Source organism: Pogona vitticeps, chromosome 4 (genome assembly GCF_051106095.1).
Source record: "Pogona vitticeps strain Pit_001003342236 chromosome 4, PviZW2.1, whole genome shotgun sequence".
Lineage (NCBI taxonomy): Eukaryota > Metazoa > Chordata > Lepidosauria > Squamata > Agamidae > Pogona > Pogona vitticeps.
The window spans coordinates 46588590-46602366 of record NC_135786.1 but is presented as its reverse complement, the minus strand read 5'-3'; the positions used below and the strand labels follow the sequence as shown (position 1 = coordinate 46602366).

Here is a 13777-nt window from a genome sequence, read left to right as displayed (position 1 = left end):
CAAAATGTAAAATTAGTAAAAGTAAAATAGAAAAATCCAAAAATGAGGATTTATCAAACCGTGAAAAATGTGGGCCAGAATTACCATGTATGCTTCCAATTCTTTTCTTCCAATTCTGTTGAAAGAAGTTCCAGAACAAATCACAGTGGACCTCCAAGGTTAAGTACTCACATCAAAAGGAGATATCCATGTGTAGTCTGAATATGCAGTACTCATACACTGCTATGGACATTCTGGATCTCCAGAAAGCTCCCATGATTTCATACACTGCTTGGTAATGATGTTAAAATATGTAAAAATATTTTTTAAAATGTAATAATAAATAATCTGAGCTGGTGAAAAAACAGTGTACAGCTTTCACGGTGTGAGAGAAATGCAAATGTTTGGGATGTGGGCCTGGTGCAATTTATATGGAAAATAGAAATCTTATTTTAGTCTTGTTTCAGTTCTTCTTGGCTAAGCACCTGTAAGCACTGAGGAAAGTGTTCCTGTGTATCCTATTAAGGAAAAATGGCATCAAGATTTAAGACTTATCCAGAGTTTAATGGTACGGTGATTTTTAAAATTATTATTATTTTGCATGCTCCTCCATTTCAGAATTGTCCTTTTCTATTTTTGTCTTCAGGTGATTGCCCCGCTCCGCCAAACCCACCCCATTCTACACTGAGGGGTGGAGAACGGCAAGAAAGCTATCCTACTGGGACGGTTTTGCGATACACTTGCATCCCTGGTTATCAATTTATATCTGGCTCGAGGCCTGCTCTTGAATGTCTTGAAAATTCAAAATGGACGGAAACGCCTACGTTTTGTGAAAGTGAGTATCTTTCTCCCAGTTTTCTTTCTGTCAACAGCAGTAGCTTTCATAAAATGTTTATTAAAATGTGCAGAGATCCAGAGCTTCCAGAAACTTTAAGTAGTTTTGGTTCCAGTTAATGTCTTGTGTAGACTCAAAATGAGCCAGTATCTTATGCAAATTTAGGCCACTAGGCTTATGGAATAAGAGCTGAGGGATGACGACAGAAGTACAGAATGCTTTGACTACAATCAGAATTGGATGATACCTGTAAGGGACCATTAAGATATAAAAAGGTGAACTTTCCTGTCCTACAGTATAATTTTGAGGTTGGCTGTTCCAAGGGGAGAAATAGAAAAGTAAGAGAATTAACTTGGTTTGATGTTGAAGTGAAGAGGATGTACAATTAAATTGAAATCCCAAGAGGGAGGTAACAGATTTAAAGAATCAGCTTGACGTGCGATACTGCCAGCTTTCACATGAGGGGATGTGGAATCAATTGTCATTTTCCTCCTAGTTAGACTACATGATACCTGCCACTCCATGCGTTCTCCAATGGTCTTTTATCAAAGCACTTGGCTCCTACTTTGGTTGGGGACAGAAACAGCATGAAATACAGCAATGCCCATAAACATGGCAATCTTTTTAAAGGGAAGATGAAATTTAAGTGGCACATGAGGCAGATATGTGGCTAATGTGCATCTTCCTCAGCATGATGTGTGTAAAGTACTTTTCATACTGACTTTGATTTTTTTTTTTTTTTTTTTTTTTTGAACACAGACCATATGGCTGTGTCTCTTTTTAAAATGCCTAAGGGAATCCTGAGATTTGTATAGTTCCCGTAATGTGTTTTGGGCAGGAGGAATGCTGGAGAGACAGAATAAGAGAGAAAAGGGGAAAAAGAAAACAACTCAGCAAACATCTTGGAACACTGAATACTTATAGAATGATGTCTGTAATTTGAAAGAGGACAAATAGAGATGTGGTGTGTGTGTGTGTGAGAGAGAGAGAGAGAGAGAGAGAAAGGCTCCCTTCGGGCAGGGGACAAGGAGGCAGCATGAGCTTGAGGTGAGCCTCGGGAGTGACGCTAGAGGAGGCGATCAGGTGGCTGCAGCCGCAGTCAGTGGGCAGCCATGAGGGGCGGCCAAGCATGGATGTTCCTTTGCCTCTTCCCCCACCTCCGGCTGCTGTTTCAGTGTACAGTGGTGCATAGCGGATTAACCCTCGCTATGTGAAAACATCACTGAACGGGATGGGGAAGCCCATTAAACAATGTTTAATGCGTTCCAAATGGGCCGAAAACTCACCGTTCAGCGATGCTTCCCGGGTCTGGCAGCCATTTTCGTGCCTTCGGTAAGCGAGGGCAGGGCACGAAAACGCTGCGCGCCGCCATTTTGGGGCTTCCGGAGAAATGCTTACCAATCTTCGCAAAGCGATTTTTGCCCTTAGGGGCCATCGTTATGCGATCGCATTTGCGTTCGCTAAAACCTCGCTATGCGGATTCGTCGTTCTACGGTGCGCTCGTTAAGCGAGGCACCACTGTACTTCCATGTATAAGACAAAACTCAATCTTTGCAGTAACTATTTTAGAATTTTGTCTTATACACAGAAAAATACGGTAAATCACTCACAGGCCAATTGCGTTTGACTTCTCAAATTATTAATCTGACCTGGAATATATTGCTCTAAATGTCTGTAAACTCATTTTTAAGAATTGTGTCTGCATGATACTGATTTCTGATACCTTTGGGAAATTTTCTTTTAGGAAAACGATGCACAGTTCCAGTTATTGAGAATGGCAATATAGAGACCACAGGTGACCTTCGGCTTGGCGAGACAGTAACTTTTGTCTGTCACAAAGGGTGAGTTGTAACTTCCATGCCCAAACAACTTAGCTTTGGTAAAAACTTTGGAAGGATATCATTATCATTATCATTATCATTATTATCATTATTATCATTATTATTATTATTATTATTATTATTATTATTATTATTATTATTATTATTATTATTATTTTTATTTTTATTTTTATTTTTATTTTTATTTTTATTTTTATTTTTATTTTTATTTTTATTTATTTATTTATTTATTTATTTATTTATTACTTACTTACTTACTTACTTACTTACTTACTTACTTACTTACTTACTTACTTACTTACTTACTTACTTACTTACTTATATGCTGCCCACTCTACCCAAAGGTCTCTGGGTGGCAATATATAGTGACCGAAAGCCTGTTGAGCAACTTCATGCTGTGTAAAGCCAATCATATCATCAGCCATGGCAGATTTTTGAATTATAAGTTTCCTGTTTATAATGGAAAAGTTCACTGTACATTTATCAGCTTCCCTCTTTGATTGGGCGTTCTGGAAGTGTGATTGCACACTTGCTGTGTTATTTTTATTTATTTATTTTTGTATGAGTATCCCATTCTTGAATTCTCTAAACAAGGGAAAGGTAATAACTAGGCAGATGTGCACTTCCTTGGCCCTACCTCATGCTTTGCACGTCACTGGGTGGTTTGAGAATAGAAAGGAAGGAAAGGGCCAAAAGCGAAAGATAATGAGACGGGGTGTGTGTGGTTGCATAAGGGGTGATGAACAATCTATGTGTTGGCTCTGACTCATCTGTTCCACCCACTCCGATTGTGAGAGGAAAGCCCTGCCAGATTTTGCAAGAGGAATGTCACCTTCAAGGGATGAAGGTTTTCTGTCACTCCTTTCAAGCATCTGGTGAGCCAGTATGATCAGACCCTTTCACATTCCTTCTGTTTTGCTTTTCCTAAACTAAACCAGGATTGAGCAAAGTTCAGTCCTCCAGGGACCCAGTGTGTCTCTCCTTCCCAAGCCTCCACAGAATCCCTGAATGGCTAAGCACCTCTGGAAAACTTTGACCTCAAAATGGAAACTCTGGGCTCTGGGAAGAGTGATTTGCTCAGAAAACCAACCTCCTATTTGCTTGTCTGATCATAAAAGTCCTTTTAAAATAAAAACCAAATATGACAAGCCAGTCACCTCCATTTTCTAAGAATAGGCCTTTTAAGGTCTAAAGCAGGGCCTTAATGAGGATGAAGTTAGAGGTACAGTACAAGCAGTGTCCTCCAGAAGCATCTGGGATGCGTGTTGCATTCTAGGGGGCATTTTTCTCTTGTGGTGGGAGTTTGGGAGGGGTATGCAGCCTTCAGGGTCTGAGAGAAGATAAGAATGGCTCCTATAACTTTGGAACTTGCCCTCTCTTTTCCTAAATTGAGGAAGGAACATGTTGAACTGGAAGAGGAGCATTGTAATAAACTTTGAAAACTCAAATTTTCTTTGTACTCCATAATCTGAGCTGTAACTTTTTGAATGAAAGGTTTTGTTTATACTGAGTTTGTATGTGGAATAAAGGCAATTGGTAGCTTGTCTTAAGGTTGATGGAAACCAGAGAGTTTACTCAGTTTTGGTGCCAATTGGATAACTTTCCACATAGTGCCTCAAGAACTGCTATATCTTTCAGAAACAGTGTAAACCCACTACTTAAAATCCAGACTTCCTTTACTATTACCTTAAGTGGTTTAAATCCGGCTGCTACATGCTCTATTGTTCCTATCTGTTTTTTCACCTGTTTGTGTTATTCTCTCATTTTTCTGTAAGTGGCCCTGAATATGGTAACACTGTTGGGTAGGTTGTAAACAAATCTCAGTATATTGATCCTACTTACAGTACTACCAAGTGTGTTTGCACATTCCTTTGCAGACCTTCTGAAGGGTGGTTGGGAACCTGTAGGGGAAAAATGGGAACTATTGAGTGGAGTCTTCCATCTGGGAATCATGTCCTGGGCTAAAAGCAGCCTTTTTGGGGACCAGGAGGATGGATTAAGCCCCTGAGACTGAAGATCTGTATCCTATTCTATAATGTGAGTCTTATCTTTCCTTCTGTTTCTGTAGGCACAGAATGCTAGGTCCAAGTACTGCTCGCTGCATTGTGTCTGATGGCAACAGGGTTGCCTGGAATAGAGAACCTCCATATTGCCAAAGTAAGATGACTGATTCCTTTGAACTTGCTAGGGTTCACACTTCAGTATTGCCAATATATTAGTCTGTATGGACTTTAGTTGGGAAAATCCTGAAAAGTTAAGTGAGAAGTAACATACACTCTTTCATATCCTTTCTTCTCTTCTGCCATTCCTTTTTTTAAATTTGTATAAATTTTATTAATTTTATTAAATACTTACTATACAATCTAAACCAATGTGCACCCCATACCCATGGGACCCCTTGAAACAATACTTTTAATATAAACTTCCTTTCCAAAATTGTATTGATTGTTGTTTAGAGGCTTTCTCCTTTCCTTTCACTAATACAAATTCAACAAACCTACCCCAAATAGCATAAAAAATATTTGAACTTATTTCCCCTCTTTTCATCTTAGGTTCAGTAGTCAATTTATCATTTAATGCAATGTCCCTTATTTCATTATACCAATCTTCTAATTTAATATCATTTTTATCTTTCCAGAATCTAGCTATTAATACTCTAGCACTTGTCATAAAATTGGAAATTAATTCCATTGAACAATAATCAAGTTCTATCTTATCAAAAATTGACAACAAAACAATTTTAGAATTGAATTCAATATCTTTTCCAAATATATCACATATCTCCTTAAAAATCAGTTTCCAAAATTTCTGAATCCATTTACACTCCCACCACATATGATAATACGTGCCAATTACTTCATCACATTTCCAACAAGCCTTAGAATGGTCTGAATTTATTGTAATCAATTTCACCAGAGTCACATACCACCTTAAACTATTTTTTCATTCCTTTATTCTTACCCACATTAATCTTAAAACTCTCATCCTCCAAATTTTTATCCAATCCTGTTTTAATTTCTGTCTTTAAATCATTTTCCCAAATTGATTTCAAACCGTCTCTCTTTCCTCTTATTCCAAAATTAGGTTATAAATTCTACTTACTACTCCCTTCGTCAAAGCGTCTTTCTGCATTGTCTTCATGTGATGATAGAAATTGTTCGTACTTAGTACATTCTCTACATTTTCCATTAGTTTTCAGCCATTCATTTGTCCAGCTATCTAATTGGATATAATTGCACCATGATAATTTATTAGTTTGAAGTTTAACTATAATCTAATCCTTCAATCTCATTTTAATCATCCAATCCTGACACCTTTTTTCTCCTTAAACAAATCAGCTAAATCCTTCAGGTTTGCTGGGAAATTTTCTATTTCGGTCACTAATTTTAATGGTGAAGTAAAGGGACATAACTTATTTTTATATCTGTTCCAGACATTTAACATGTTTCTTAAAAAAGGGGTTGTTCACCTGGTTGTTCTGGGTTTTTCGGGCTCTTTGGCCGTGTTCTGAAGTTTGTTCTTCCTAACGTTTCACCAGTCTCTGTGGCCAGCATCTTCAGAGTACAGCACTCTGTGCTCTGGTCACAGGTTGTTCACCTGATTTATTGTATTTCTTTTTACTACATTAAACAAATATTTTTCAACATTCCCATTTATTCCCATTTCCCACCAAATTAATCTTCCTTTGTTGTATATATCTTCTGCCATTCCAAACGAATATATCAAAGTCAATGTGCTTTCTGATTTTCTGCAGTGTGCCTGCTTTTTGACAACAATAATTATTGGTTGTATTTGTTATCTCTCTGTCTCACTTTCCATTTAGTGAGTGACAAATGCAGCTTTCTTTCTCCCCCACAAACTTCATATCCACATCAACATTGTAAGGTAGCTTGAATGGGAGACTGTGACTCACCTGTGGCCACCCTATAAATGTAGAGTAAGGATTTAAACCTTGAGTTTTTGTGTAACATTCTGACCACTAAACTGAACTGCATATAGGGTCTCTACCGTTTTCCCGTTATTAACACATAAAGTAATTTGCAGTGCTCAGTAAATGCTAGAAACTACATGTAATACTAGATCTGAGGTAAATAAGAATGGTTGGGTCTGCTGTAGCTAAGAATCCAATTATGGTTTTCCTTCCCCCTGAAAAGAGCATTTCAGATGAGTAATCAGTTTTATAAGCTTGCCATGCCAGCTTGGAGCAGAACTAACTACATGTGGTAAAATTGATTCCCTGGGTCCAGCATGTTTCTGTAATGGATTTTATACTCATGAGAATGGACTGGGAAAAGTGGAAAAGCTGAATAATACCTTCCATTGTGCTTCAAATGGTATATACCTCCCCCAGTAGAATGTGAGACCAATAAATATGATTTTGCCTACCCCATTTTAAAAAGTTGCTGGGACTAGAATGGACTTTAATTAGTCTGTGTTTGATTATTTCAGGTTTCCATTTATTATAGCTACATTGGATCCCTGACTGCAGTTACTACAGTGGGGTCTTGACTTGAGAACTTAATCCGTATTGGAAGGCGGTTCTCAAGTCAAAAAGTCTGTAAGTCAAGTCTCCATTGACCTACAGTGCATTGAAAACCGATTAATCCCGTAACAGGCTGTTTTTGTTCCATTTTGGTTTTTTTCTGGTCTGTAAGTCAAATCTCAGTCTGCAAGTCAAACCTAAATTTTGCGGCCAGAGAAGTCTGTAACTCAAAAAGTCTGTAAGTCAAGCCATCTGTAAGTCAAGGGTCCACTGTATATATGTTGAACAAAATAATTTTAATGCAGTTAAGGTGGAATAGGAGATGAAACATTATGCAGCTATTAACCCTCAAATTCTCAGGAATTCAAGAAATATGCAGTGGTTGAACTTTATTTTAAGTTTTTCATGTTTTTCTTTTTAAAGATACAGCAAACATATCTCATCTTTTACCTTAAGCTACAGTACATGTTCTCCGCAAGCATTTTTCTCCCTTACTTCATAATCTTGTACATATACGTACAACGATAGCTTTTTCTACACAATACAGGTCATCCATGCTTTCTACACAATACAGGTCATCCATGCTTTCCACCATACAGGAACAGACGGGAAAATACAGTGACCAAAATCCCATTACTTAGCATAGCAAATCACACTGGAGTTAGGCCCATTGATTGAATGATGATTCATTCAATGAATCATCATGAATTTAAATCAGTGGAACTACTCTGTGAGTTCCACTAATTTAAATGGTCTACTCTAACTGTGATTTTGTATGCTAAAGTAAGTTACACTTAGAGTAGGCCTACTTGAATGAATAGAACTTGTGGAAGATTTGACTCACCAAATCCCCATTGAGTCAGTGGGCCTACTTGAGTGCACTTTACTATACTAAGCAACAGGATTTTGGCCATTAACAGACAATGATAGGGACAAGGCAGAGACGTTAAAAGAGGGGAAAGATAGAACGTGACAGTCTCATATCTATAGACTCTGTCTAACTCAGTGAACAACTCCTAAGAAGGTAGTCTATATATGTTGATATTTTCTGCCTGCTTTCCTCCTGCTCTATGCTTTTTAGTTTTATGACCTGGTCAGTGAGGGTCTTTTGCCCAGCATTCCATATCTGGTGTGGTAAGGGACTTCCCATTCTCTGTGTGTGCTATATGCCATTGATACCAACATATGGCAAAACTACTAAGGTTTCCAAGATATAAGGAGTGACTTTACCAGTTCTGGTGATTCTGCCCATTTTTCCATAATAATGTGTATATATCAACAATCATAGCAGGTTTGTTTAGTGTATAGCTGTGAATGCAGGATTGGTATGCATTAATAGGCCAGGTGCTAGAATGATTGGCATATGGGTGATGGTATCTTGGTACAGGTCTGAGTGCTGGGCTGGTTGGCTGGTCTGTTTGGAATTTGAAGAAATGTTTGGTGAAGCGGCAGTTATTTGGAGAGTCTGTTCTTGACTGGTCAAACAAGAGGAGTCTACTATATACAGTGGATATAAAAAGTTTACTGCTTGTAGGCATCCTTCAGTTTCAAGAGACTACGATAACGTGCTCTGAATAGAGGTCTTGGAACAGAGTCTAGTGTGGCTGAGAAGGCCAATATGAAAGTGACAATCCCTTCCACACTGAAGACAAATACAATCTGTCCCCTGTCCAGCTCCCTGATTTTGCTGGTTTCGGGACCTCCTCTTTGTCTGAGCCTGCTGAACAAGTGTCTCTTCAAATAGGGAGAGACCATGGTGTACCACCTGCCTCCAGGCTGAATGCTCAGATGTCAAAGTTTCTCATTCTGTTGAGGTCCATTCCTAAGGCCTTCAGATCCCGCTTGCAGATATCCTTGCATTGCAACTGTGGTCTCCCTCTGATGCACTTTCCCTGCACTAATTCTCCATACAGGAGATCTTTTGAAATCTGACTGTCAGCCGTTCTCACAACATGCCCAAGCCAACATAGACGTCGCTGTTTCAGTAATGTATACATTCTAAAAATTCTATCTCGTTCTAGGACTACTCTGTTTGGGACTTTGTCCTGCCAGGTGATACAAAAATGCGTTGGAGGCAACGCATATGGAACGTGTTCAGCTTCCTCTCCTGTTGTGCACAAGGGGTCCAGGACTCACTTTAGTACATGAGTGTATTCAGGACACAAGCTCTATAGACCTGGATCTTGATATATGCCCTCAACTTCTTATTAAGCCATACTCTCTCTGTGAGTCTAGAGAACATGGTAGCTGCTTTGCCAATGCGCTTATCCAGCTTTACATCTAGGGCGAGAGTGTCAGAGATCGTTGAGCAGAGGTACACGAAATCAGGAACAACCTCCAATTCTTGTGTGGAGATGGTAATAGAGGGAGGTGAGGCCAAGCCCTGGCCTATGATTTGCGTTTTCTTCCGGCTGATTGTTAGTCCAAAATTTTGGCAGACCTTGCTAAAATGATTCATAAGTTGTTGGAGCTCTTTAGCTCCACAACCCTGTTTACATACCCCTGCTAAAACGTCAAGTGTCTTTGATGTAAAAACATGAGGCAAAGATAAATCATTTCACAACTTTTTCCACCTTTAATGAAACCTATGAACTGTACAACTCAGTTGAACAACAAAATGAAATCTTTTACTTGGAGGGAAGTAAAAATAAAAACAACGGTCCTAAACCTTTGAATGTTATCATCATAACCTTGAAGTCGATTTGGAACTGAACCGGTAACCAATGAATTGCAGCCAGAGTGGGGGAGACGTGCTGGAAATTCTTCACCCCAATTATTAATCTGGCCACCAAATTTTGGACCAGTTGAAGTCTCCGCATCAGTCTCAAGGGTAGCCCCATGTAGAGAGCACTGCAGTAGTCTATTCTTGAGATTACGAGGGCATGAATCAGTGTCTTGAGTGCCACCGCGTCTAGATATGGATGCAGCTGGGCAATCCTCCAAAGATAGAAATGGGCTGCCTGGACCACAGATGCCACCTGGGTTTCCATGGTGAGATCTGGGTCCAGGCAGATGCCCAAGTTGCGAACCTCATTCTTTGTGAGAAGAGTCACTCCTCCAAAGGAGAGGGAGTTTCACAGCCCAGACACAAGATTTATATCTTGTCCAGATTTATCCTCAGTCCATCTGCCCTCATCCATTCCAGAACGGTCCCAAGGCAGCGTTCAAGGGTCGGAACAGCATCCACTGCAGTTGGAAAAAATGAGAGGTAGAGCTCGATGTCATAAGCGTACTGATGACACTGGGCCCCACAACTCTGGATGATCTCACCAAGTGGCCTCATATAGATATTAAATAGCACTGGCGAGATGATTGACCCCTGCAGAACCCCACAATTGAGGATCCACGGGGTAGAAGTCATCTCACCAAGCTGCATTCTCTGGTAACGGTCCTCCAAGAAGGAACGGAGCCATGTCAAAGCGAGGCCAACGATTCCCAACTCAGAGAGCTGCCCCAGGAGGATACTGCGGTCAATGATATCAAAGGCCGCTAAGATACCGAAGAGGACCAACAAGGACATATTGCTCCTGTTGGCCTCCCTCAAGAGGTCATCCTGCAGGGCAACCAGTGCTGTTTCCGTACCATGGCACAGCCTGAAGCCCAGCTGGAACGGATTAAGGGCGTCAGTTTTCTCCCGGAGGGCTTGGAGCTGATTGGCTACCACCCTCTTGACCACTTTGCTCAAGAAAGAAGCATTGGCAATGGGGCTATAATTCCCAGTTTTGTCCGCCGCCAAATTAGGTTTCTTTCGGATAGGCCTAATGAGTGTCTCCTTGAGGGCAAGGGGAACCATGCCTTCCTGGAGAGACCCATTAATTACTGTGGTGGCCCATTCTGTTGTTACTGGCTTGACTGCTTTGATGAGCCAGGCCGGACAAGGGTCTAAAGAGGAGGTGGTGGCACGACAGCACGCAAGCACCCTCTCCACCTCATTGGACATCACAGGTTGAAAGCAAGTTAACCTCGCCAGGCAAGACGATACACTGGACATCTCAGCTTGATCTACTGTCTGTAAAAAAGGATCAAGGTCCCGGTGAATGGCCTCCTCTTTAGATTTTTAAAATGCCGCAATTGGTTACAGGAAATTCTAAAGGGAGGCCTATCACTGTGGCCAACTCCGGATAGATCTGTACTATACAGAAAAGTTCTGCCTGCTGGTTGTCAGCTTCGCTTATCCGGTCAGCGAAGAATGCTCTTCTAGCAACATTTACCCTAGCTAGGCAAAGGTTAGACACAATTCTGGCAGGTTTTAGATTAATTTCCATCGGGACCCTTCTTCAAATGTTCTCTAACCTTCTCCGATTACGCTTCATGGCCCTTAGCTGCTGGTTAAACCAAGGGGCTGGTTGGGCTTGGTGGCAGAGAGGGCATTTAGGCGCGATCATGTCGACCGCCGTGGTGGTGGTGATATACCAGCCATCCACCAGAGCATTGACAGGAGTGCCAACCAAGTCAGCCAGAATCCCCCACATGGTATCTTGGAATCCATCAGGATCCAGTAACCGGTGGGGTGACATTATGACATTAAACTTAAAAAGATGTTCTGAGGATATAAAAGCTTTTAAAACATCACAGCTGTCTCATGATATAGGATGAGATTATGAGACACATATAACCATCGGTTGGTTACATGTGGGGAAAAAGAGATTCAAAAATATTTTTTCCCCACATGTAACTGAGCCCCAAGTTAAACGTATCTGGTGCCTGGTCCAAGTTCCACAAAAAGACAGAAATTTATGCAAGAGATTTTGCCAATAGAATACCCCCTCTCTTTCTCTCCCTTTGCATTATCTTCAGGGCTGAATATTCTTCAGAGGGAAGAATGGCTGTTCTATGCTTCTGCTTGGGAAGGATTGTAAATTGTAAAGGAGTATTTGAGCAATAGAAACTTGGTTTGTTTTAGCAACTTCCTTCTGTACCTACTGCTATCATAATGTTGTGATTAATCTTGCTGAGATTAAGGAAGTGGTTTTGCTACTTCTGGCTTGGCAGTAAGAAGTACCCAGATTGTGAATCTGCTTGACAGAAACTACAGTTGTCTCCTTTAAAGAACACAACAGCTTTGCAGTAGAAATAATTTCATTCGAAAGAAAACCTTATTAGTAATGTTTTTATACTTTCAGTGTGCCAGAATGGTTAATGTTGATTCTCTTTTTCAGGAATCCCTTGTGAGCGCCCTCCCAGAGTTGCTAATGGAAGGCATGATGGTGATGAAGGTTTTGATCACTATGATTATGGCACAGTGATAACATATACATGTGATAAAGGCTTATCTCTTATTGGATCTCCGAGCATTTTCTGTACTTCGGATGATGGTGAAAATGGAAACTGGGATAGACCTGCTCCTGAATGTAAAAGTAATGGAAGTTTATCTGCTACTTGTGAAATTTCTTCCATTGCATATGATTGATAGAAAATAAAATGCTTTATAGAATCATGTACCTGTGCAAACCACAAAGGCTTCCATGGATTTGGTTGAGGCTACAGGTGATTCAGTGGAGTTGCAGGACTAACAGGGAAAATGCACTTGAAGAAAGATTCTTCTTTAAAATCAGTCTTTTAGGTGTTGCGCTCAGTATGGTAGGCATAATTGCAATCACTTTTGCTGCCTTTACAAAATGATATGAAGACACATCTTTTTATTGAAGCTTGCGATTATTTTAATGGTTTTTACAATCAACATCCTCTAATGCATTTATTTATTAACTTTCCATTTTAATGGGCAAAATCCTGTTGGTATAGAGTTAAACTGGCATTAACTGCTGCAGAAAATAAATTATTTCAACTAATTAAAAACTGATTATTGTAGTTTTTTCGGGCTGTCTGGCCATGTTCTTGAGATTTTTTTCTTCCTAATATTTTGCCAGTCTGTGGCCGGCATCTTCAGAGGACAGGAGTCAGAACTCTGTGCTCTGGTGCAGTTTGTGGGATAGTTGAACAACCATCGGATCCCGGCCGTGAAAGCCTTTGAGAATACATTAATTAAAAAATTTCTGTCCCTCCTTTTTGGGTTCCAAGCCTCAGAGGGCTCCCTTTTGGCTTGGGAAAGCCTTTGGGTGACTTGAGATGAGGTGAGCAGGGAGCATTTGAAAGTCAAAGATTACCATCAGATTCCATCTAACTTTTTGCAACAGGATTCTGCCCTTTATTTGGTAGCCAATTGAATGCAGTGTTTTAGTGGAACATCAGGATAAAAATATAATTAAAGATGTCACACACTCCCTCCTCCCAAAAAACCCAGAAACGTTGTGGGGCTTCAAAGACTAATTGATACATTTTAATATGAGCTTTTGTGGAACAAATCCACTTCCTCAAACATTAGAGTGAGACATATTTATACATGGCTCCATGATCAGGTGAGGATGCAAAGTAATGTACAAAGTGACGATGGTTCATTAATTAAAGAATAGGACTATTGAACTGTGAATAATTATGATTGTCAATTAATGTGAAAATAAATGACAAATAATATCACTCTGATGTCCAAGAAGGTAGACCATAAAAGCTCACATTACAATATAACAGCTAGTCTTTAAGGTTCCACAATATTTTTGTCTGGGTGGTTTTTGTTTTGTTTTGTTTTTGTCTGATATGCTAACACAGATTAACATGGCTGCTACTTTGAAAACTACACTTAAA

General features: G+C 39.9%; 1 protein-coding gene across 8 annotated transcripts in view; it reads left to right on the top strand.

Moving 5' to 3' along the window:
- LOC140706570 (complement receptor type 1) overlaps positions 1-13777 on the top strand; it is a 52851-nt gene that overhangs the window by 23267 nt on the left and 15807 nt on the right. For all 8 annotated transcript variants that reach the window (XM_072997230.2, XM_072997226.2, XM_072997228.2 and 5 more), the window contains exons 7-10: positions 626-814; positions 2559-2655; positions 4724-4812; positions 12298-12495. In XM_072997230.2, coding sequence (XP_072853331.2) covers positions 626-814; positions 2559-2655; positions 4724-4812; positions 12298-12495 — 573 coding nt within the window. The remainder of the gene's footprint in view (positions 1-625; positions 815-2558; positions 2656-4723; positions 4813-12297; positions 12496-13777) is intronic.